The sequence below is a fragment of the Amaranthus tricolor genome, chromosome 2, assembly GCF_026212465.1.
Source record: "Amaranthus tricolor cultivar Red isolate AtriRed21 chromosome 2, ASM2621246v1, whole genome shotgun sequence".
NCBI lineage: Eukaryota > Viridiplantae > Streptophyta > Magnoliopsida > Caryophyllales > Amaranthaceae > Amaranthus > Amaranthus tricolor.
The window spans coordinates 38,177,667-38,204,146 of NC_080048.1; the positions used below are offsets into that span (position 1 = coordinate 38,177,667).

The 26,480-nt window shown below is 33.5% G+C and overlaps 3 protein-coding genes across 19 annotated transcripts; 1 reads left to right on the forward strand and 2 right to left on the reverse strand.

The window, feature by feature from the left end:
• Positions 1–9,735: 9,735 nt before the first annotated feature.
• Positions 9,736–11,352, reverse strand: LOC130806222 (zinc finger CCCH domain-containing protein 2). Its single transcript, XM_057671219.1, has one exon. The coding sequence runs from the start codon at positions 11,111–11,113 to the stop codon at positions 10,082–10,084; it is 1,032 nt and encodes a 343-aa protein (XP_057527202.1). The 5' UTR covers positions 11,114–11,352; the 3' UTR covers positions 9,736–10,081.
• Positions 11,353–14,344: 2,992 nt separating this feature from the next.
• LOC130806763 (uncharacterized protein At4g28440-like) lies at positions 14,345–16,817 on the forward strand. Its single transcript, XM_057671964.1, has 2 exons — positions 14,345–14,785; positions 16,439–16,817. The coding sequence occupies exons 1-2, from the start codon at positions 14,524–14,526 to the stop codon at positions 16,627–16,629; spliced, it is 453 nt and encodes a 150-aa protein (XP_057527947.1). The 5' UTR covers positions 14,345–14,523; the 3' UTR covers positions 16,630–16,817.
• Positions 16,818–18,676: 1,859 nt separating this feature from the next.
• On the reverse strand, positions 18,677–26,099 carry LOC130805858 (protein NUCLEAR FUSION DEFECTIVE 6, mitochondrial-like). Of its 17 annotated transcripts, none has more exons than XM_057670659.1 (5): positions 25,856–26,099; positions 25,612–25,733; positions 22,837–22,918; positions 19,992–20,040; positions 18,677–19,477 (listed from the first exon to the last, which is right to left on the reverse strand). In XM_057670659.1, the coding sequence occupies exons 1-3, from the start codon at positions 25,999–26,001 to the stop codon at positions 22,899–22,901; spliced, it is 288 nt and encodes a 95-aa protein (XP_057526642.1). In that variant the 5' UTR covers positions 26,002–26,099; the 3' UTR covers positions 18,677–19,477; positions 19,992–20,040; positions 22,837–22,898. The 17 variants fall into 17 exon arrangements, with proteins under 17 accessions (XP_057526642.1, XP_057526646.1, XP_057526649.1 ...); XM_057670663.1 differs by lacking the exon at positions 22,837–22,918 and adding an exon at positions 22,396–22,444 and having other exon boundaries at positions 25,856–26,098; XM_057670666.1 differs by lacking the exon at positions 22,837–22,918 and adding an exon at positions 24,839–24,899 and having other exon boundaries at positions 25,856–26,098.
• Between the last annotated feature and the right edge of the window lie 381 nt (positions 26,100–26,480).

Here is a 26,480-nt window from a genome sequence, read left to right on the forward strand (position 1 = left end):
TTTACCAATCACTTTTTTAGACTGTTTGACTAACCAATACGCCAAAAACCAAAAACAAACCAAAAAAACTATACTAAAAGCCATAAACCAAACCCCCTTATAATTTTTTTTATATGAAACTGTGTTAGACCATATTATTCTTTTATTCTCAGTACACAATTTATATGATCCATTATTTATGCAATTGTGGGACTTTAAAACTAAGAATAAAAATTTACAAGAAATTGATTCATTGATTCATCCCCACAGTCAGAGACTGAGAGTCCATTAAATGTAATGTTTGATGATGGTAATTGGGACCCAATGGTTTTATTTGCCTGTAATATTCTTATCTCTTTCTTCAGATTTTGGTATTGAGCCCCATTTTTCTTCCTATTATTATCCCATTTTTATATCTTAATTTATGTCACCTTCAATTCTCATATGCATTAATGCAAAATAAAAATCATTTAACAAATTAAAACCATTTAACAAACTAAAAAGGAATTTAAGATATTAGACACGAAATATAGGAGCCAAATAGATATATTATTTGTTACATATAATGGTTTATCATGATTTATGTACTCAAATTTAATAAATATTGAAATATTATACCTTATTGTTATACTTCAAAATATAAATTTATGACTAAAACTTAAATTGTAATTTTTAAAATGATGTAAAATAAATAATTGACCTTAACTATAACCCTGGCCTAATAAATATTCTCCCAAACCTTTGAATTTACAAATATAAAAACTCAAAAGATATTGCATAAATTTGAAGGAACACATATATATAGTACTTCATACATGTAAATGATTTAAATTTATATTGAGATGATAAGAATGTGTATTGCTTATGTACTATTTAAATATAAAATTACGTTTTGACAAATATTTAAGACATGCTTGAAATGTATAATAGACACAAAAGACAATTAATTATATTATATTGAATATATGGTAGACTGAGAAAAAGGAAAAGACGGTGAAAATCGAATTCAAGATCTTACTCGATGAAATTTATAGGACCTTATGAGGTCATAGAAAAGATTCAAATTGTCCTATTCATGAGGTTAGATGAGTTACGGGGTAGTAACTAAGTTTTAAGGGGGTAGAATGCGATAGAATTTCTCGTATTTTCACGCATTTTCTCCTCGATAATATCAACTTATTATAATTTACATGCTCTTGATTGGTTGTTTGAATCAAATTGTGTGATATTTTCATGCTTTTGATTGTTGCTCGAGTCAAGCTGTGTTTTAATAAATATTTGAAATGAAATGTGTATGACTATTATGATAGATTAAGTATCCTTTTATTAATAGCGTCAATGAAATCACAATTTTTGAGTCAATTTTGTTATGTTAAAATGGTTAGACTACCTTCTTGATAGATTAGAAATATAAATTTCCTTAATGAGTGTCTATGTCACTCTAGTTCCGAGGACGGGAGGAAATTCGAGTGTTACATAAAAGAAAAGGAAAAGAATTTAGATAAACGTTAAATATTAACTATAAAAGGGCGAGTGAAAATTTCGGCAACATCTCTTCTAAAAATCGAACATGTGGTAGAGCAATTAGCACAATAAAAACATTAAACTAATCTAAGGCATCATTGCCTTTAAAATCTCACACCACGGCGGAATGATTCGTCGCCGGGTTCTCAAATCAACATGCCAAGCATGGATTGTGGTTCCAGTGTCGACGCTTGTGTTTAAAATGACTTAACTCCTCAAACCATACAGAGTTATAAACTACGCTGCGGAAATACAAATATACAAGGGAGGACACAAGGCCTCATAACAAAACATATACAACCAAAGTTTACAAAAGATAACAAGAGCTACAAAATCGAAAGATAACGATATGACACAGGTTATGCTTCGCCCTCATCACTCTCCCCCAATGCAATGCAAAAGAAGCTCCAATACCTGCTACGCCTGTCTATGATCCTCCTGCTGCTCGACATTAGACCAAAGACTAATGTGTCATAGCAGGACAATCATAGAAGGTCATCAACAATCAAACATAAACTCAAACACGTACACATCAGTAACTAGCATCAAATATAATAAGGACAACTACTAGATAACATTATGTTATACAACAACATAAGATTATTTCATAAGACCCAAGCACAGATAGTAACCGTTTATCGTCCACTTATACTTCTTGATCTCATTACGTCCTTTCTAACCCGAACCATGTGTTCTTGAGTAAAATGCAGGTCTTCACGCTCCTCTTTTCAAAACGTAAACTCTTGTAAAACACGCATAGTATCAACTCAACCAAGGCATTAACATAATAAGTAGATGTTCTATCGATGAGTAAATATTCTATCAAGAGTAAACGTTCTATCAATGTGTAAGCTTTCTATCAAAGAATGAACCTTCTATCATTAAATGACTTTTGATCAATGAATAAACTTTCTATCACTGAATAACTTTATATCAGTGGATCTTTTCTCTACTTCCTGGCATAGTGACACGGCCAAGGGCGTTATCGACCATCCCGCGCCCATGGCAAAGTATGAGTTCATGCCCCCTCCAGCTGACCCTCTCAGGTCCTACCTTCGGAAATAACTAACACACTGAGGTACTAAACCAGTGAAGAGGCCAGCATGGTAACACCTCGATCAAGAGGCGGTATCGGCCATCCGGCGCCCAGTGACCCAAGCATGCTCATACCCCCTTAAGGTGGTCCCGTCGGACCTCACCTAGGGGACTATTAAATCAACCGGACATTATCTAGTTGAGTCATGCCAGCTAATCATAATCTAATACTTTATCAGATGGGAATAACTTCCATTTTCGACTATTAATGAGCGCTATGGGATAGCAGCACGCCAAAACCCACTGAGCCACTCAATAAAATATGAAATTCACCTATAAAAGAGTCATTCTAACTCCAAGTAAGGCATAATCCAATTCTTAGATAAAAGGGGGTGGTCCCCGCCTCCTACTAACACTCTCATTCTCTATAACTATTCTAAGCGCAAGGATTTCATAGTCGATAGCTTTTCGTATAAAGTGTATTCACTAGTACCTCATAGTCTACAATGCACATTATCATAATAAACAATAAACAATGATCTCTTGAAGGAAAATTGTATATAAGGGTTAATTACTGCATGTGCGTACCTGTAAGTGTTACTGCACGACCAAACAGCCACAAAAATCACCAAACTAAAGTTCTACCTTCCTCTTAAGAACTGGGAACCTATACAAGTTGGCGTAGAACTAATAAGCCTATTTGTCTCCACTTAAGAGCATCTAACTGCTAGAACAAACAATCATTCACCCATTCAAAGTAACTTCCACTAATTCTGATGCATACTAAACCAATTCACATTACTCCGTTTATACTTGTTCATATGTTATGACATTAAATCAACAATCACATAAGCTGTCACATCCACTAAACCAACAATCAAGTAAGCTTTCTCAACAATTTATGGCAATTTTCTTTAAACCAATGAGACTCAAAGTATGAAGCCTCATCACTATGAAATGCCCTAGGCTACTAGCACTTGCATAACAAAATCAATACCATCAACTTATAATGATATTGATGTTAGTGATAGCCTTGCGGTATAGTTTATTACAATGTACAAGATTACTCGTGATGACAAAATGGCATGAAAAGAAGCACTTCCCCAAATAATTTGAAACAAAAATGGCAACAATGGTTTCTTCCTACTTTAACAATGATGGTATTCAACTTTAATAACCACGACCATACCACAATCGACTAACAATAATACTCAATTATAACAACAATATCCACCATCATCTTTATAATACAAGTGACAATTAACACCACTTTTTGTGACTAATACTCTCAATTATAACAACTATTATCACCTATTCACAATCAAATCACATTTTCAAAGCTTCTACCAATCTATTAAATTATAAAACATCCTCAAACACAAAGCGGTACAACTATTATCATTTTCATTCCTACTCTAAACCCTATCTCATGATTACATTCAATTCATTAATCAAATTCTTACCCATAAGAAGATTTAATAAAGAATGATGAAAAATCACTACAAAACTCATAAACTTAATGAGATTCTAGTTAGAACAATGATAAAAAGAAATCAAGGGAGGATGATGGCTTACAATGGGGGAACAAGTAAAGGGTAAGATTGTAGGTGGTTGTCGTGGTGGTGGAGAACCAAGGTGGGGAGCTAGCGGCACTAGGGGGCAGCCGGCTACTGTGAGAGCAACACGCAACCCTGCTCGCTACTGGGAAAAGGCCATGCATCCCACTGCTGCTTGTGGTTGTTCGTAGGGAGGAAGAAGAGTTGTCTTGTTGTGGTGGCTGCTGGTTGCTGTCGTGGAGGAGAGAAGAGAAACTAGTGTTTCTGTGGGGCCGTGCAAAAGGCTGGTCGGTTGCTACTCACTGGCAGCGCAAGGGGAAAAGAGAGAAAGAAGGAGGAAAAGGAGGGGAGTGACGGCTAGTTTGAGCAACAAGGGTTTTATGCCCTTTTATCATGGTTATTATTATTATCATTATTATGTTTATTTATTTATTTATTTAATCTAAATTCATTTTCTTGCGAGACTCAATTAAGAGACTCACCTTTGTGTACTCACACATTTTAATAAAATAATAATTTTGATTCGAACTTCTTTTTTTTAGAGATCATAATTGTATTTTTAAGATAATTATATGTTAATATTTAAATTCATATATGAAAGAGATTTATTAAAAATACTTCTAAATTGATTCAATATAATTATAAAATTCTTAAAAGTTATTAAAATATTAATTAATGACGTCAGAAAATCTCAGGGTGTTACGCCGGTCTCCCACAAACCACCAATCTTCCCTCTCTCCTCCCTGTGACACAGCTGCTCCTTCCCCTCCAAACAGCCACAGTAGCAGCCAAATAGGGTGCTGCAGTTGTTGCGCGTGCCGCCAACCAAGGTGGCCGGTTTTGGGATCCTCTCTCCAACCGGTTTGGTCTCGTGCCGCCACCACCACAATCTTCACTTACCCCTTCACCTTTTGCTAGTTTTACTTTTGTAAGACACCTCCTCTTCTTCCATTTGATTTTTCTTGTTTTCAATTAAAAGTTTTATTAAGTTTATGAGTGTGATGTTGATTTTTGTGTTATTTTCATTGAATCTTTTTGTGGGAAAGAGTTTGACTAATGAATTGAACATATTTATGATTTGGGGTTTCAAGTGTGATGAGAAATTATGGGTTGGTTGTTGATTGTGTATTAATTTGGTTTAATCTTATCATGGGTAATAGAAATGGTTATCTTTGAACATGAAATAATTAGGGTTTGATTTAGAGATAAGATTACTAGTAGTGTGTGTGTGTGTTGTATGCTACTTTGGTGGTGTATCGATTAATTGAATAACCTTATAAGTTGTTTTAAGACTTGGTTGATTATGGTTGTGATAATTAGTAATGATTTTGATTATAGTTGACTATAGTTATGGTTTTGGTTGTTAATTGGGAGTAATAATTGCTAATTGTTGTGATTGATTGTTGTGGATTGCAAGTACTCTTAGTAGGTCGTCATTGAAGTTATAAATGCATAATTTTAGTAAAGCCAAGAGCATAATATCAACTTATTGTCGAAGGTTGCCAAAGTTACTTGTCATGTTGTTTTGATTATAGTTCCCTCTACCTTGGAGAATGTAACAAATGATATAGCGATTCAATAACTCTAAGATTTTCCTTATCGTTATATTAGTGATATGTTAAAATTGTAAGGCTTAGTTGTGGTTAGTTATTTTTGGGTAACGCGAACTGATATACTCCAAATTACTTGATGTAAAGGAACAACTCACATTTACTTTTACTTTTAAATTGATGAAAAGACTTATGTTGTGTTGAGTTAATGATTTTGACTTGTATTGAATGAGTTGTGTGCGTGCTAGAGTAATCGAAAACTCATGTTGAATGGGTGATAGTGGTTACTTGGGCATTTAGTTGGTATGACAAAGTAGTTAAAGGAACTTATTAGTTCTATTCCTAACTTGTATAGGTTCCTAGTTCATAAGCGAAAAGTAGAACCTTAGTTGGGTGATTTTTTTAACTTTTGGTCGTGCAGTGACGCATGCAGGTACGTACACGCAGTAACTAACCCTTATATGCAATTTGCTTTAAGACATTATTAATTATTGTGATAATATGCATTGTATCGAAACTATGAGGTACTAGTGAATACACTTTATATGAAGAACCATCGATTATGAAGAACCTTGCGCTTAGAATAGTTTAGAGAATGAGAGTGTTAGTTGAAAGCGGGGACCCCTCCTATTTATTTAAGAATTGGATTATGCCTTACATGACGTTAGAATGACTCCTTATAGGTGAATTTCGTATCTTGTTTGAGTTGCTCAGTGGGTTACTACCCAAGGCACTCATTAATAGTAGAATGCGGGAGTTATTCCCATTTGACAAAGCATTAGATTATGATTAGCTGGCGTGACTCAACTAGACCATGTCCGGTTGATTTAATAGTCCCCTAGGTGACATTCGACGGGATCACTGTATGGGGTGTATGAGCATACTTTTGTCATTGGGTGCCGGGTGGCCGATACCGCCCCTTGACCGAGGTGTTACCATGCAGGCTTTGCAAACCCCAATATGGTGGCCTCTTCACTGGATTGGTACCCCAGTGTGTCTTTTTCCCAAAGGTAGGATCCGAGAAGGTCAGCTGGAGGAGATATGAGCTCATACTTTGTCATAGGCATCGGATGACCGATAACGCCCTTGGCCTTGTCACTATGCCATGAAGTGGATAAAAGATCCACTGATAGAATGTTACTCATTGATAGAAAGTTTATTCATTCATAGAAAGCTTACACATTGATAGAACGTTTACTCATTGATAGAAAATTTATTCAATGATCGAGTAGTTTATGCTAGTGAGAAGTGCGCCTAAGTTAAGTTACCTCAAGGGAGTTACCAGTCCCAAAGATAGATTATGATCACACTTACTTTAAGATAGACAAGCTCTATAAGGTCATGTGTTAGGTAGTCTGTTAATGCCTTGGTTCAGTTGATACTACGCGTGTTTCACAAGAGTTTATGTTTTGAGAAGAGGAGGGTGAAGACCTGCATTCTACCCTAGAACACATGGTTCGGGTTGGAAAGGACGTAATGAGATTAAAAAGTATAGGTGGACGATAAAAGGTTACTAATTGTGCTTGTGTCTGATGAAATCATCTTATGTTGTTGTATAACATAATGTTATCTAATAGTTGGCCTTATTATATTTGATGCTAGTTACTGACGCGTAAGTGTTTGTGTTTATGTTTGTCTATTTGATAACTTTCTATGATGTCTTGCTATGACACATTGGCCTTTGGTCTGATGTCGAGCAGCAGGAGGATCATAGACAGACGTAGGAAGTATTGAAGCTTCTTTTGCATTGCATTGGGGGGGAGTGATGAGGGCGAACCATAACCTATGTCATACCGTTATCTTTTGATTTTGTAGTTCTTATTTGTCTTTTGTGAACTTTGGTTGTATACGTTTTATTATGAGGTCTTATTTCCTCCTTTGTATATTTGTATTTCCACTGCGTAGTTTATAACTCCGTATGGTTTAAAGAGTTAAGTCATTTTAAAACGCAAGCGTTAACAATGGAACCACGATCCATACTTAACAAGTCGACCGAAGATTAGGCGATGATCATTTCGCCGTGATATTTTGTTACAAGGCTGATGATGTTTTTCGTCAAATTTTAGGACAGATGCTATCGAAATTTCCGCACAATCTTGTTTGGAGTTTTCAATTCCTTTAATTAAATCATTCAAACTTTAACCTTTTTCTTTCTTTGTTCATTTTAAATATTTTATTATATTTCTTTTTTTTTTTTTGTAATACTCAAATTTCCTCCGTTCTTTTGTATTTTCGTTCTGTATAAAGGGTCGAAAGTTCAAAGGTGTTATACTGAGACAATCTGCGATACTCATATGGACTATGATCTTGGTATGAGGTAATTCATAAGACTATAGGTAATTTGATATTCCAAGGTAAATAAATATGGAATAAATATTAATTTCAACATCACAGAAAAAGTTGGTAAAAGAAATATGAAAAAGAAAACAAAGAATAGCTGCATTCCTTGCATTTGCATGAAATACAAGTGTCCACCATTTTCTTTCTTTATATGTTTTTTTTTTTTAATTTTTAATTTTTATTTATTTTATTTGGAAAAATTATCTTTAATAATACAACCTTTTGTTAATTTACCTACAATAATACCAACTAGTAATTAACCATGAATAATATCAACTTAGGGGCTTTTTTTGTCTTATAATCACCTACAGTTTGATTTTTAACATGTTAGAGATTTTCTAGGAAAACACCCCTTTAAGTTGGTAATATTCATGGTTAATTAATAGTATTATTATAGGGAAATTAACAAAAGGTTGTATTATTCACGGTAATTTTTCTTTTTTATTTTTATTTTAATTTTTAATTTATTGTTATCATCGTGTGTGTAAGTTGTAGGCTTTCTGAGTAATTACAATTTTTGGCGCTCTTTGAAGATCTTACTTGAGCCGAGGGACTCTTTGACTGCACTCTCCTTTATGGTTATGAATTGTCGTCGTCCTTCCCTCCCTAGACTCTGATCATAGTTTTTCTATAAACAGAATATATTGAATATGATGATGATGACAAGTGTGCATTCCACCTCAACCTAATTATGAACTCTCAATAAAATAAATAAAAACCTTTTATTTTCTAAAAGAAAAATAAATTAATTATAATCTAAATTATTTGATTAAAAATCTATTATCATTGGATTTTAGTTTGAATAAAAATATGTTATAATTAATTTGAGTAAAATATAACACTTAACAAAAGTTTTTAAATTGTTTCAACATTCGAGACACTTGTAGAAATAAATTGCTAACTCATTCTGAATGACTCGTATCTATTTAAATTATAATTCAAATAATTTGATTAAAAATTTGTAAAAATTGTGATTTAATAAAATAATTCATTATTTTTGAATTTTGTAACATAAAACACATAAGTATTTTGAATTCGAATTCGTTACTGTTTTCATTTTTAAAAATTGTGTTCTAAATATTTGAGGAACAAACTTCTCAAAATAGATAGTGAGTGTATAGATTGGAGTATCGATATTTCTTTCCACAATCACGCCAGCTCATTTCTTCATTTTTAGCCTTCCAGAATAATCCAGAATTAATTTTATACTGTGAAATAGAAATGTGAACTTACTTTTTATTTTATTTTTCTTAAATTAAATGACAGTGGACAAGAAGAAAAAAATTAAATAAGAATCAAATTTAAAATACACTTTTGATGAAATATATTTATATTTAACGATATTTAATTTAAATATTTAAATTTCTATTGGTATATATAGAAAAAATCATTTATTTGACCTTAAGAGCATAATAAAAAATCATATTAAAACTTTTCGCACTACATTTCTCATGAATAACTACAGTATTAATTACATATATTACTAAACACCTAATAAAATAAGTTAAATAAAAACCAATAATTATTACACTAAAAATCAGTAATATTTTTAATATCTATAATTCTATATTGCGAAAAGAATTTTCATTGTGGTAAAAAGCTCTCGTTAATAGTGGGCGAAAAATTTAACACTCAATATTGTTCTTGTAGCACATATTTCAATTACCCAATAAATTACTAGAAATGTAATTCACTTGTTATTGCACAATTAAACTCTTATGATTAATTACTATAATTAGAAAACAACAACCATTATTTAATATACAAATTTGATAAACCATTAATACTACATTATTATTTCACAAGAATACTTTTTAATAAAGTTACATAATCATCCATTATAATACATGAAAAAAGACCCAAAACATTTGGGACTTCCTAATATATTACATTGGAAAAATTAAAAATACAAATCCCAAATAATTTAAATCAAAACCATGCCAAAAAAAATACAGAATATCATCATCCCTTCCGTTCTTTTATAGTGTACGTTAAGAGAAGAAATGTACATCATCGTCACCCAAACCCTTTATTCATTAATTAATTAACATAATTATCATCATAATCAACCTTAATTACTCATAAGATCAACAATAACTACATAAGAAGATCGTTAACCCAACCAAGATCGGGATTTTCCTCGACACCATTATTATTTTTAATTGTTGTAGTAAATAAATTTCTTGAATTAGAAGAGAAAATAGAAGGATTAATTTGAATATAATCATTAGCTATTTCATTATCTAAACCATTAACGTCAACCCATAATTCTCGACGATTAATTATACCCTTGTTAGGGCTTAAAGATTCATTCAAATTTATAGATCCTAATAAGTCGGCAATCACCATGTCTTCATAACTCAGTCCTTTATTAGCACATGCAATAGCACGGTCCGAGTATCGGATTAGCCCGGCCCGTGGGCCCATCGGGGTTTTCGGAGATGGCGACGGAGATAATGGTGGAGAAAAGTTGGATAACCCCAGTAAAGTAGATGTAGGAGAAAGTGTACAACAATACTTACAACAATGTTGTTCGTGTTGAACGACATCGTTTTCTTTTCTTTCGACGTCTTCAAGAGGGAGAACTCTGAGCTCGCGAGGCGAGTGAGCGAAAAAACAAACCTTTCTCTTACAATTCTTCCCGTCTTTGCACGCTTCGGTGCGGTACCTAGCGGGATGTAGCCAACACTCGAAAACGCCATGCGCGAACTCGCACTCGTCTCCACGAGTGCAATCCCCAGTGCCGCGATACTCGGGGCAAACAGTCCCCGAGTAATGAAACCGTCTGGGATCACGACGACGAGCTTTCTCCCCAGGGTGGGAGAAAGGGCAGTCGGTCCAATCGTGGGAACGACTACGAGTACATTTTCTTACCTTAAACTCGTACATACGAAACTCATCGGATGAGTACGGATCATCATCGGTGTCGAAAAAAACATCAGATTCTCGGGATGAAGATAACTTCTGCATGGAAGAGGAATCACCATCATAACCATCGGAAAGATCACTACTACGACGAGATAGAAGCTTTCTAGGAGGAATATTAAGATCTTGAAGGGCTTGTTTGGGGGAAATCAGAGGGTGAAATTTATGGGTATGAAAATGATGGTCACATACACTACTTCCCATTTTGTTCAATCTTTACTGTAGTAGTTTTTATGGGTTTCTTTTTTGTGAAAAATAGGAGAAGAAATGGTGTAAAATGATGATAAGAATTAAAGATAAGAAAGGGGAAAAGAGAATTTATACAAAAAGAAGAAATAAGAAGGGGACAAGAAAAGCATGGAGATAAAGATATGTGGCTACATAGTATTAGGGTTGAACATGCAAAAGAGAGTATGTGGCAGCATAATGGAGAGTTTAAGTATGCCAAGACATCTGCTTTGCTTCTTACTATGCTACCTGTGCTGCCTCCATTTGAATTCTTATTTTTATGTAAACTTATAACAATTGTATCTGTGATAATTTGTATCAGTTTTTATTTTAGTTTATCTTGTCGATTTGTAACTTTTTAGCTAGCAATATAATTTGACTCTTTGATCTTTCTTTTGACTGTATCTTAAATTGAGTTGGATTTATTGTTAATATCAGTATAAACGGTATAATATAAGATACACATTTCATAAGTTAAGGGATATTGTTCCAAAATGACAATGGAAGAAAGGCCTTAAAATCCAATTAATACTTATAAATTGTACGTGCACACTATCTTTAATCGATTAAGGTTCTAGTTGATTGAAATTATCGGCTTTACTAATACCAATTTAAATTGGGCTAAATTTATTGTAAAAGTCCACGTATAATCGGAAAATACTGCACATACTTTATAAGTCAAGGAGTTACCTTCTCAAAACCATATACCAATGGAAGGAAAGGTTCCAATAACTTAAGTGTGCGGACCATCTTTAATTCATCAATGTGAGGCAAACCATCCCAACTCCCCATCACATGCAAACCCCGTCATGTCGCATGTTGTAGTAATTAATCAGGGTCCCAGTTGATCAATGATCTAATGTTAAATTGGATTGGATTTATTGTCAATGTCAGAATACAATCGAAAAATATGCACTTTATATACCAAAGAGATATCATCCCAAAACCATATGACAATAGGACCGGAAGGCGGGCTCTAATGATTCATAAAGTGTGTACACCATCTTTAATTCATTAATATGGGACAAATCTTCCCAACACATTTGCAAATTATACTCCATGTGCATCTAATAATTTATTTCTATTATATCTTCAATATAATTTTCTTTTCGATTAAATTTCACCTCAATTGCAATCAGTGCGTTGTGAGAGGAATGAGAGTAATTTAAGAAAGGAAAAAAAAAATACTAGTAAATAATGATTAATTGAATAAAATATATTTCCTTGAATTAAATTGAGGAGGGGGATGTATTTATGGAAATTGGAGATGTAGATTGGATTCTTTATCTTTACAAAAAGTTAAGAAATTGACCAAAGTATGATTATGTCATTATGTGAAGTGTATATCCATCAATTGAGCGAGTTTGATGCTTCAACATTATAATTCACCAACTTTATTAACTCTATTTTTATTTTCAATAATTTTATTTATGAAAATATTTTTTAATACTTTTTTAATTATTATCCACACATTTATTTTACTATAAATCTTATCCACTCAATCAAATTATTCTTAAATTTTGTACAATTACAGATTGTTGCATCATCAAAAGAATATGGGGAGTAACATATCTTAAAATAACACTCCCTTCTTATCAAAAAGTTTAGCAAATTAACAGGTTTAAAAGCTTATTGTTATGAATATGTTTTTTTCAAACAAATTACTCTTAGTATCGTGTTTAAAATCAACTTATCAAACCAACTCATAAATTTTATTGATTAAATTAGTCACTCAAATCAGTTATTAACTATTGATTATCAATTATTTACTAAACACCTCTATATTTATACATCGGACAACTAAATAATTATACCTCTTTCATACTTAAAAAGTTATACGCTATTATATATTAATATTAATATTAATTTAAGTCCATCTGACTTATGAAAACATCTAAACTTGGTAACATAATAAAAACAAACATGACAACTATTTTGGCTAGAAAATGGCCTACATATGACTACAAGAAAAAGGGTTTGGTCGACAAAACAAATTGTTAATACACAAAATGCAACTCATAAGTGTTCGACAAATAAATGACACTAGCATTACTGGCCTATAGTTCAATCCCATATTTATATTTTTCAGCTTGATATGTATGAGACCGTTTCATCATGAGACAGGTTCATACAAATAATCTAATTAATGTCTTTTTAAAGAAAATTAAGTAAGTAAATGAAAACTATTTTTTTTCATTTTTTTTAAACAAAATATTGGATTAGCCCATATTAACCCGTCTCCCGATAAGACGGTCTTAATAAAAAATTTGTTTTATATTTTTATTTCCCAGTTTTGAGGGAAAGTGAGGCCGTAAGAGAGTTCATTTGAGTTATCGGACCAATTTCGTGTCAGCTGATTCGAGTTGATTTGAAATTTGGACTTATATCCACATTGATTTGTTACATAATTTTAAATTGTTTGAAATCAGATCAAAGACGAATTCGGTTAAAAGGTTGAGTAAATTCATCATTGACAAATTATTCAACCTCTCTTGGACCAAATATAAGATATTGTCTTCTTATCGGAGATTATACCTCATATACACAATAACTACACTTTTTCACGTAAATGCAACCACGTATATTTGACTTTGGTCTAGATTGAATTATTGAATTGAAATTAAAATATGTGAAAACAACTACACTTTTTTTACATAAATGCAACCACGTACCTTTGACTTCAATCTAAATCGAATTGCATAATTAAAGTTAATAAAAGCAACTATATTTTTTTTACATAAATACAACCACATATTTTCCACTTCAATCTAGATTAAATGGTGAATCAAAAACATTAAATGCAACTACACTTTTTTTTTTACATAAATACAATTATGGAACTTTGACTTCGATCAAACTCAAATATAAATCAAAGTTAGTGAAAGTAACTGCACTTTTTTTCTACATAAAAACAATCACGTACCTTTGATTTAGATCTAGATCAAATTATTGAATCGAAGTTATTGAAAACATTTACACTTTTTTTAACATAAATACAACCACATACCTTTGACTTCGATCTATATCGAACTGCTGAATCAAAATTAGTAAAAGCAACTAGATCGAACTGCTGAATCAAAATTTGTAAGAGCAACTAGATCGAACTACTGAGTCAAAACTAGTAAAAATAACTACTGAATTAAAAATAGTAAAAATATTTTTTTATATGAATGCAACCACGTAACTTTTACTTCGATCAAAATCGAACTGCTTAATCGTTAGTTTAACTTTCAGGTAACTGAAGTCTCAAATAAACCCACTAAACTTTCTTTTCTCATTTAGGGTTTCATCCGTACTTTTCCCGATTGCATTTCCCCTTTTTTTTCATGTCTAGGGTTAGGGTTTAAGCTTTCTGGTTTTTAGTCTGTATCTCTTCTAATCTATCAATGGCGACAACAAATCCTGCTACTCCTGCTCCAGCTGCCACCACGACTGCCAAGAGAAAGCCGGTATTCATCAAGGTTAACCAGCTCAAACCTGGATCTTCTGGTCATACTTTGACAGTCAAGGTTGTTAGCGCTAAAATCGTTTTAAATAAAGGAAGATCGGCATCTTCTATGTCTCTTAATCCTCGTCCTACTCGTATTGCTGAATGTGTTATTGGTGATGAGACTGGAACCATTATTTTCACTGCTCGTAATGAGCAAAGTATTATTCTCTCTCTCTCTCTATCGTTTTGTTTTTTTTTTTTTTGTTAATTGTGGTTTTTCTGATCAAGAAATTTAGACTTTTTCGCGTGGATGCTCTGTTCGTGAAAGCAACCATTTTGGAATGACTTTTGTTGTGACCCAATAGATGTTGTTCAGTTTGAATTTGTCTTGTTTTTTTGATATTGAACATGTTATTAGTGGGTTTGAAATTGTTGGCGGAGGAGATGAATTAATTTCTTTTACTTTCAATTGAAGTAGAAGACTGTCAATGGCTGGTGATTTTCTATGTATGTGTTCATGGATGTTATTTCTTTTGCCTTTATTTTTAGTCATTTTATATTACGCCCTTATTTTTTGTTAGGCGCAAGGCGTCTTAGAGCCTAGATTCTAGGTCCTTGACTAGGGCGCTAGCCTTGGGTGTGAGGTACCCTGGAACTTATAGGAAGAGAAAAGAATGGGAAACATGCCTGGTGGTTGCCCCAAATTAAATGGACTTCTTCTAAGGCTTATACCAAAAGAGGGTGTAAGGCGCTCAACTAAGGCATTTAAGGCAATCTACCTGATTATTCTTAGGGCTGTAAGGCGATTGATTTATGCACTGTAAGGCTCTTTGAGATGCTCACCTCTAGAAATCGCCTTGGATAACCCTATCAGGGCTCCCAAGACATCGCCTACTCAAGGCGTTCGCCTTTGGCTCACCTTTTTAACAAATATTACTCCTATTTTTTTATTGATATAGAATGAAGATGAGAAGTGAAGATATGACATGGAAGTGAAAGGATGGGTCATAACTTTCTTATGTTTATGTTGGTGTTCCTAGCTTCCATTCACATCTAGAATGAGTTGGGAAAATTTGTTGGTGAAAATACAAAGATATAGAAAGAATTGATTTGTATTTCTTGCTCTACTTCTCTGATTTTTAAAAAATTCGTTTGTAATTGGATTTTTTTTAATAGTAATATTAATTTTTAGCATGTTCTCTCTTGAAGTTTTCTGGCCCTTGTTTTGGTGGCATTTCTTTTTTATATTAAAGATAAGATTTAGATTATTAAGTAGGCCTGGTAAACTTGATCTGTATCTAATTTAGAATTAGAAATTTAATTTCTCATCAAACTTTTGCAAAATTGGATTGCCTAATTTGTATTTTAAGTGAGATTAATCTATTCAGTTGACCTTGAAATTAATGACTGTATGACTTATATTGATCCATAGACCCAATATGATAGTATTACCAATGTGATGCAAAACTAATCAAAAATTGCATTCTATTCGATCAAATTATCATGTAAATCGTAAAAAATCTGTCTTGCATGAGGCTTATGAGATTCAACTCTAATTTTCGCCTCTTCACTTCTTACATGCTGATGAGAGCTTTTATTAGTTAACACACATGCGATTGTCAATGCTGTATCCTTTTGAAGGGAATCTGAGTTCACTCTCTAAAGCAATATGAATAAAGATACTACTAGATAAGTTAATGAAGTTGTTTCTGGTGACTATCATGAATTGTGAATTGTTTGTTGTTTCTAATATCCTGAAATCGTTTCTCTGGAGTGCAATCTATTTGAATCACGAAGATTTCTTGTTGCATTTGAGTTGTTCCTTATGTTTGGCAAACTAATTTGTTCCTATTGGCTTTCTTTTATTGCAGTTGACCTGATGAAGCCTGAGACTACTGTGATCTTGCGTAACGCCAAGATTGACATGTTCAAGGGTTCTATGAGGCTAGCAGTTGACAAATGGGGTCGTGTTGAGGTTACTGAACCTGCTAGCTTTCAGGTTAAGGAGGATAACAATCTCTCTCTGGTGGAGTACGAGTTGGTGAATGTGGCTGATGAATGATACGAAAGTGTTAGGTCGATTGATAACTTGAAATACGTTGATTTCTTTTTGGCTCTGTGTATTAAAGGCTAAAGCTATTGTTTTGCAGCTTTCAAGTGTTCTAACTGCTAATTATCATTAAAGAAGCATTGGCTTTGTGTATTTGTCACACTTCTTTTGCTAGAATGTTTATTCGTGTTCTTGTTGTGCTTTTTGGTGTTCTTTTACGTTTTAAGTGCAGGTTTATTCGAGAAAATCGCTGAACAGTTGTGTTTATCTTCACCGTTTGCACCTTGCTTAGATCAGTACACCCTTGTTCTGGTATCGTTTAGTATTTGCAATTTTTTCTGCTTGGCATCTTACGTGTTACGTCGTAATGTAGTCGTCGTCGTCATCATCCTACCCGGTGTATCTCGCTCATAGAAAACTATGGACCGGGTCGCTCATAGAAAACTATGGACCGGGTCATGGGAGGGAATGACGGCGGCAACTCATACCCGTAAAGGAGAGCATGGCCAAAGGAGTCTCCTAACTCGAGATTACGTCGTAATGTAGTATATTTTAATTTTGTGCAACTTTCTGATTGTATCAACTGCAGGTATATGTCTAAATTGGTCCTTTATGTGTTTCAGTAATACTGATGTGCTATTGGGAATGTTGAACTCTGATTTATGCTCATAGATGGTGAGCTCTCAAATTTTTGTTTCAACCCTTGTGAGGATTGCAGAAATAGAAGTATGATTGCTACAGATTTTATTAATTGTACCCTTTTGTATATTAACCTCTGAAAAGTATTCCTATTCTCTCTTTGTCTGCAAGTGTTTGCAACAGCATACATTTGTATGGTTATTAATAAAAACGAAAAGTTCTTTATTAAGAGCGTCTCATCGTGAGACAGCTTAATATGAGTTGATTTAATTTGTAATTTAAATTAAAATTAAATGAAAACAACCGTTTTTATTTAGATAACTGCGATGTAAGTTTAACTTTAGACTTTTTATATGGGCCTATTTCATGGTAAGACAGTCTCATACAAGTTTTGCCCTAAGAAAATTGATGGGGACGATTAAGAATGCGAGTGACATTCAAATTGTTAAACTTTTGTTGATTACTCTACATTTTACTTGTTTGTTTGACGCCTTGTTCTTTTTATTTGAATAGGATTGAACTTATAATGTTTTTTGCTTGGATTCTTGTACGCATATAAATAACTTAATGTCATGTTTGGGAATGACAATTTCATTTGAAAATTTAAAATTGGCTCAAATTTATTGTTAATTAAAAAAATTTTAATTTAGATTTAAATTAAATTCCACCATTGTTTTTAAAGTAGTTAAAGTTAAAAATTTGAAAATGACAAGTTGACAACCCAAACCTTGTCATTCTCAAATAAAATTTCATAATTGAAATCCATAATTTGAAATGAAATATTTATTTTCAAACACTACATAATAGAAATTTGAATAATGAAATTAAGTAGTTATTAATCGAATTGAACTTATTAGTTTGATTTAAACTAAAATAGACTAAAAATTAGTTGATGAATATATCCGAATACTTTTCTTCCTCGAGCTAGTTCTTATGAGTTTTTGTGGGCTCATAGCAAATCTAAAGCAGGGTGAGGTCTCCTACTTGCTTAGACAGAATCAGCATAAATCCTTCTAAGTCAAGTATATCTCGGTCTTCTTGGCTAATAAGGCTCCACCTAAACATGAAATTAGTGTCGTGTTTGAGTCATCGCATGTCAAGTGGAAATGGGCCACATTCCTAGTAAGCCTTGTTGATGCGGACCATTTATAATGGATCATATCATATTGTGTCAACCACCTTTAAAAAAATGATCCATGACACGACATGAGCATATAGGGGTCAGATCTCACAAAACGTTGACAAAAACACACCCGTGGCCTACTATGGTGATTGGCAAGTAATGTCGTGCCAGGCTGCGAATTGTGCAAGTACAATTTCAAGAGTAGGTCATGCCATGTTTCGCTCCATCCAAGGGAAAAAATAATCACGAATGTATGTTCACACTAAGAGAAGCATATACTCCTAACAAAACACTAGAATAACTCCTTTTGCAATTTGACGAGAAAAGGGAAAAAAATATTAAGACACTAGAATCACTCCTTGTAAGTGAGAGTGTTTTACACGGGTTATTTTTAGGTTGGGTCGGTCGCACTCAATTTTGATTAATCGGATCAATTTTGAACAGCTCTCATCTCAACAACAAAATTATTGGAGGCACAAGGCAAAAAAGAACCACTCCACACCACAGGCATGTGGATGTGGGCACTAATTTGCAATGATAAGTGCTGTGACTCGAACCTCAATGCTACAAAGGCCAAAAAATAGAGCCAATAATGGCTGCACGATTACTCTACGTCTCTACCTGCCTTTAGTTAAGAAATGGGAAGATGATGAAAATGAAACAAAACCAGCAAGAATCTGATCTCAGAAGGATGCTAAAACTTGGGTTTATTGAGAACTTTTCCATCATTGAAGCACGCTCATCACCCATGTGCTACGAGAAAAAAGGGTTGCGACTTGCGAGAATCAAACTCCTAGGCAAAACAGGCACGGATATTCAAGACAAAAGAGGCTGAATCAGTAAGCCAAAGGATGTAGCAGCCGCATCATTAAGGCGAAGAGACATAGATAAGGTGTAAGCTGTTTAAAGTTCTCCATATTGCAAAATAGCAACAAATTTAACAAGAAAACACTGGTAAACAATAAGGTCAACCACAATCATTTCCCATTCTAACAAGTAAAGATCCTAACTCGAAATTGGTAAGAACATTGTAAAGCTAATCTCCTCAGCAAACCTCGCTCCCAGGCCTTAGCAGCTCAAAAGTGATTGCTTACAGCCCTAGAAAAAAAAAAGAAAGTGTCAAATAGATGGGGAAGAGTGTTGAATCTATTAGCAACGTACTGTTACATATCTAAATAGAAATAAGGTTCTCTGCTCGTTCTGGATCAAGAATTAGACCAAAATTTGGTTGCTCTGGTATAGGAGAAACAGGAAGAGAAAAAAATTCTAACAGCTAGAGGATTTACAGGATACAATCACTAATCAGCACCATAATCATATAAAGACCAGAATAGATAATGAAAAGAAAACTTGTATGATTGAGTACACAGCTCATTCTTTGAAGAATGAAGGACAGAGGAAGGTGCGAGTCTAAAAGAAATAGACAGGTAAATTGGGAAAGGAAGCAAGACGGCAAAGGATGCAGCTTATGGACAACATTTACTTGGCACAGCTTACAACTGGAATAATGATAAGCTCGATGGGTATAATACCATTGCATAGAATTAATCAGACACTGATGATATGAAAATGTAATAACATTAAAACCAGAGAAATACATAAACAGACTCACTTTAAGGAGATTGCAGAAATTCAATTCACAAAACAGCAAGCTTATGCACCTGGATCATCCCAAATAGAATGGATGAATTAGATTGCATTTCATCATAGTTACATCAGATAATTAGCATCATTGTCACATAATATTATACTAGGTATATGGAGCATGATCAACAACAAAACCACAATAAACTGTTCCACTAAGATTAGAGTATACAAATCCATCTCTTTATCACACTGAACAAGTATATCCATCAATGATTGCAAGTCGCAAGTAACTCATACTTCTATCAACAATATGAGCACATAAATGTACTAGGGTAAAATCTATAACAAAAACTCAAAAAGTCTGACGAGTGAGAAATTGAGGATGACATAATAACTAAATAAATAATCAAGTCCCTAAGCTTAAACAATCAAATATCCAGTAATTAGAATTCTCTGCAATGCTTCGAACATCTGACATATCAGCAGTAGCATGGTAATAAGGTGATTGCGTTCAAGACTCCTGACGATTTCTCTGAGCAGTTTTACCCATCATCATTGCCAGCTGATTGAACATTGATACTCAGTCAGCTTGCTCAATGGTTATGTTAAATCTACTTTGTAACAATAATAGCTAAATAATATATACAAGCATGATGAAACTCTTGAAAGGTTTTAACCCAATGTTGCAAGAATGAAGACTATCTAATCTAATCAAACGATAAGAACAGGGATAAAGATCAATGCTCATTCAAAATTTTACCAAGAATGATAAATGATGCATTAGGAGATGATCACTAAATGGACAAAAGTGGGTTGTAAACTGTCTTGTGGGGGATTAATGGGAATAGAATATATAAATATAAGCAAGAACGTATGTTTCAAAAAAAACTTTCCATGAAGAAAGCATAAAAAAAACTGCTTTAAGATATTACTGTATATTTGACTTCCAATTATAACATAAAGGATTGGGATTTGCAAATTCATATGACAATAAATGGAAATGAAAGGAAGCTGAGAATAAATGCAGGTGGCTATTGGGCTAAATTCTTCTGTAGATTATATTAAACAGCGCCGAATAGAGTAGTATCTTTGTTACCGACAACAAACTCTGACGTTGATTTATTTTGGTTAATGTAACAGGCCTTATATGTTACAATTTGTTATACAGAAACTAAGTTCGCATATTGAATTTGATTTCTTTACCTAGATAATTGTATCATGTCTCAATTAAACCTTCTATATCATTAACAGCTATGCTTCCCTGACTACTATGTTTCATCCTTAAAAGTTATGTTACCTAGCTAATACACCTCAAGTGGAAAGAAAAACATTAAACACACTAATATAGCTATAATATCCATACCCAAGAGAAAATTTTAATTGGATAAACCATCATAAAGAGCTACATATCATACAGCGAGATGGAGAAAGAACAAAAACATTATGTGAGAAACAGAATATGTTCACAGATAAAAAATAATCAAAATATGAACAAATTGGTCAAACATACTGGCGTTTGTATCGGGGAAAATTATAATTAAGGTTTATAGGAATATCAAATATGTTTCATCAAATAATGTCACAAGTCAAACAATTTTATCCATCACATGTACAATAATAGCTACTACAATAGGAAACCAAATGTCAAAAGTGATTGATTAAAGCCCTAGGAAAATAAGGTGTCAAATTGATGGGGAAAAGTGTTGAATAGCAGCATATATCGAGAACTAATCCCTCTCAAAATCGATGTTAGGTTATCTACTGGATCAAAATATGTTGAATGCTCTTGAATAGAAGAGAGGAGGGAGAGAAAAAAAATTGTATAGCAAGAAGGTTTACAGAATACAACCAGTAATCAGCACCTTAAGCATTTAAAGACTAGAATAGATAATGAAAGAAAAGCAGCACTGTTGAGTACACAACTCATTTTTTGAAGAACAATGGACAGAGGAAGGCGTGAGCCTGAAAGCAATAGACACGTAAATTGATGTAGGAAGCAAGATGGCAAAGGACGCAGCTCATAGACATCATTGTCGTAACACAAGGATGATGACATCAAAGGCTAGGATAGGCCGATGGCATTACAACAACATTCCACACCCCAATGCCATCATGTAGCTCCCACCTAGGGTGGGGTTCGAGTGTCGGACATACAGAACCATACCTTTGATATTAATAACAAAGAGGTTTTTCCGATTGACTACTGGTAGCAAACATCATCTACAACTTTACATAAATAAGAAATGCACATAATTTAATGAGTCATTTTACTATAGTTCATTATAATCCTAAAACAAAAACTATAAATGATTGGCCCCATTGAGATGAGGGACGCGATAAGTTGATAGCATTGTATAGACTTAATCGGTCACTGTCGACAAATCAAAATAAAAAGAATTAAATCCAGAGAAATAATTAAAGCGACTCACTTTAAGATGATTGCTGAAATTCACTTTACAAAACAGCAAGCCTAGGAACCTGGATTATCTCAAATAGAATGGGTGAATTAGAATTGCATGTCATCATTGTTACATCAAATAATTCCCATCATTCTCATAATATTATAGTAAGTATATGAAGGACGATCAACACCATAACCACAATAAACTGTTCCACTAAAATGGAGAATATGAAGCAGCATTAGAGCGACTACAACGAACTTCAAATTTTAAATCCAATTCTTTATCACATTAGACAATTACAACCATCTATGGTCGCAGCTAGCAAGTCACAATTCACACTTTTATCCACAAAATGAGCACATGACTTCATCAAAGATAAAAACAATAGCAAAAAGTGCATGTGTCATACGATTGAAGAATTGTAGATGACAGAATATCTAACTATATGATCAGTTTTAAAAATCTTACATATCAGCAGTAGCATGGTTATAAGGTGATTGTGTTCAAGACGCTTGAATCCTCTATCGGTTTTACACATCATCATTGCAAGCTGATTGAGCATGGAGAGTCAGTCAGCCTGCTCAATGAATATTTTAAATCTACTTTGTAACAATAATAGCTGATGAAATATTTTATAAGCATGACAAAACTCTTTAAAAGGATTCAAGCCAATGTTGCAAGAATGAAGACTATCTAACTAAACAATACAAGCATGGATACAGACGAATGCTCATTCAAAATGCTTACAAATACAAGAATGATAATTGATACATGAGCAGATGATCACTGAATGAACAGAAGTCGGTTGTAAGTCTAGTGGGAGATTTATGAACATAAGAGTATATAAATATTAGCAAGATAACATGTTTTAAATAAATAAACAAATGAAACTCTTTTCCCTGTGAAAATACCACAGAAAAAACTGCTTTTATGAATTGGGATTTGTAAAAGCATATAAAAAATAGATAGCAATGAATGGAGGCATAGAATATAAGTAAAATGGCCACTGGAATTGATTTTTTTAATTATAGATAAGTATTAGACAAGGTCGGACAGAGTAGTGTCTTTGAATTGGGAAAAAAATTGTAATCAAGTAATATAGTAATATGCTTCATGAATGATGCCCCCCACACACGCGCGTTGAAATTTTTGAGCCATTGCATGTAAAATACATGATTGTAGCCAAACATTACACTCAAACCTATTTCAAAGTGACGCGTAATAGGCTTATAGCTATAATAACAACTACAATAGGAAACCTTGTGTCATAAGTTATGAAAAAGGTCCAATTAAAGAGCATTTCAAGATAATGATCTCAACCAACAAAACCTCACATTTTATTGCATAAATCTACCACCAAACACATCCCTGATAAAGCAACCAAAGTGCCAAAAGAAAATTAATGCATAAAAGCTGCAAAACTGGAACACATAAGACAGCTACAAGAAGAGGAACACAAAAGAGAGCTACAACAAGTGGAACACAGAAGACAGCAACAATGGTCCCCTCTTACACGGTTAAAACATATCTAAATCACAAGCTAAGTAACAATGATATGCTACATTAAACTGCTATGAGAATAGACTTCGAAACTTTGTTAAGTTCGAACAGACAGCATCAATTCATGGAAAAAATCTCCCATGATGTGACCAATTGAAAAGAAAATTTGAAACTTTGTAGGAAGCACTTAGGAGATTCTTCAGAAGTAAAGTAGTCCTAAAGCCGCTACGAGCCTACAATAGATAGTAGTAAGGAGGGTTAAAGAAACTAATAGCAGAACTATTAAAAAAACACTCATGTCAATGTTCAACTGGGCTTGACATAAAGCTTGAATGAGTATATGAGATAGCAAGTTTACAGAAAATGAGAACTTCAGTGGATTCTAAACAGGAGAAGGAAAATGGTTCTTGCAATAGCAGACAAATAGAGAACCTTCAAAAAGAACATAAAGGGAGGAAAGAAATACAAATAATTCATTGGTGAATTTTATGCGTTATTTATTTTTCTTTTATCTAGAGCACCACCTAAACTGCTTAAAGACAAGCCATTATTTTAGCTGGAGAACATAACAGAATGTAGGCAGCCCCTTTGCTTCAGTAAACTGTATCTTCATCTAGTCTTGATTTAGCCTACAAAAGAGAAGGAAAAAGGGTTTTGCTGGCTTAGATTACGCTGAGAAGCACAAAAGATAAATTAGCTGAATGATTTTGAGGAAAACCAAGAAAGCAAGAATAGGGATGAACAGAAGGCTTTCATCAGCTGAGAAAATTGGACGAATTGAACTACTGAGATAAGCGAGAATAAAAAAAATTTAAAAGGATGTATGAGGGTGAATCGAAGAACAGAGCAGATGCATATGAACCATCCTTCAGAGATCATAACAAATCTAGAAGTTAAAAAGAGGACATTCAAGCTTATATAATTTCCCATTTAATTCTCAACACATATTCATTAATTGGTGAACACTTACTTAACAGAAGGTCCAAAGCAAGGAAAAGGCATCAAGGGGCTCAAAAATGTGGGCTAGATACCTAATTCATGAAAAAAAAATCAAAACCATTAGGAAGCTTATCAAAAACTGATAGATGCATTATATCTGTTCATTCAAGGAAAAGAACTGACATATGCAACATCCCCTCAATCTGCACTTGGATAGTACAGAGACATTTCAATTTGTCATATACTATACAAATCCCAATTTAAAAGGAAGATATGTATCATGCACCAGACAAGTGCCAAAGTTATTCTGACGTTCAAAAGACATTAGAAGAGCCAAAAGAAAATATAAACCCATAATACTTTTATTCAGGAGAGTGATCCTTATAGGTTTGCACTTTGCACTTCTGTACTAGTTCAATCCAACAGTGCATTTAAAGTGATTGATACTGCCAAAAGGCAGTGTATTTCCTCCCAAAAGTCAAACAAACAAGACCCTTGAATCCATCTCACTCGCAAACCTAGCCAAATAATGTCAAATTTGAAAACATTTACACCACTCACTCTAGACAATACAATAAACAACACTCATCTATCACCAATTACTACAGACGGAAAAATATGAGAGCTACTAACTAGCTTACTGCTAGCATTTACCACCAAACACTCATCATCAATGCGCGAACCAATCCCTAAATTAGCAATTCGTTACTTAGCAACGAAATCCATAATTCAAATCAAATAATTGAAATCCACAACATAAAGTATACTTACACATAATTTAATGAAATTAAATCTATCACGTACCATCAGGAACCCAACCATAACTGCCCCTAGATAAAGAAAGCATGGAAGTCATCAACGCCGAAGCAGTGGCAGTATGGAACGGCTGCATCGTTTCCAAACAAGCACTCAATTCAACGGGACACCTACAGAAAACAATCCATAAATGCATACAAGTATAATCTCAATGCATCTACAAAATTCGATTAAGTAATGAAATCATAAAGATAACCATGCAAATGAAATGTAATTGAACTTCAAAAGTTACCTGAAGATGCGTTGAGATAATGCGTTATTGATAGGCGCCCGAAAGGTAGACCGAGCAGAAGGTTTGGTAGCAGAAGCAAATTTGGAGGTTGCATTGCGAACAATGGTAGATCGGAATATGGATCTTGCGGCGCCATAGCTGGCCATTTTGTTTTCTTTGCTTCCTTTTTCTTGTTTCTCAGAATAACGGATGTTTCCTTAGGTTTTTGCTTAAACCCTAGTCTGTTAGGTGATTGCAAAAGTTCCTTGCATTTTATACTGTTGTCTTGGCAAAATGGACTCGGTAACTTCATATTTATTTAAACTTGTAACTAAAATTTGATTTTAATTCGATTTTAAAATGAATTTATAATTATCTAAAAATTAATGTGGGTTTAAAATTCAATTTGAAAGTGATTCTAAACATCTAATTTAAAATTGACTCGATAATTCAAATAAACACATTTAATTTAGGGATGACAAAATGGGTAAAATCATACGTGTGTTTTGCATTGCATTCAATCCAGTTGGAGCGATATGGTATAAATTTACTGGTTAGTGGGTGGATATGAATATAAAAAGTCCTACAACCACGATAGTGAATAGGTGTGCGCTGATGGGTATGTGGTATTACCCGCCTCATATCC

Coding starts and splice junctions, on each gene's coding strand:
- LOC130806222 (XM_057671219.1), bottom strand. CDS start 11,113: ATGGGAAGTAGTGTATGTGACCATCATTTTCATACCCATAAATTTCAC.
- LOC130806763 (XM_057671964.1), top strand. CDS start 14,524: ATGGCGACAACAAATCCTGCTACTCCTGCTCCAGCTGCCACCACGACT. Junction 14,786..16,438: donor CACTGCTCGTAATGAGCAAA/GTATTATTCTCT, acceptor CTTTTATTGCAG/TTGACCTGATGAAGCCTGAG.
- LOC130805858 (XM_057670659.1), bottom strand. CDS start 26,001: ATGGCCAGCTATGGCGCCGCAAGATCCATATTCCGATCTACCATTGTT. Junction 25,734..25,855: donor TTATCTCAACGCATCTTCAG/GTAACTTTTGAA, acceptor TGTTTTCTGTAG/GTGTCCCGTTGAATTGAGTG. Junction 22,919..25,611: donor TTATGGTTGGGTTCCTGATG/GTACGTGATAGA, acceptor ATGCTCAATCAG/CTTGCAATGATGATGTGTAA.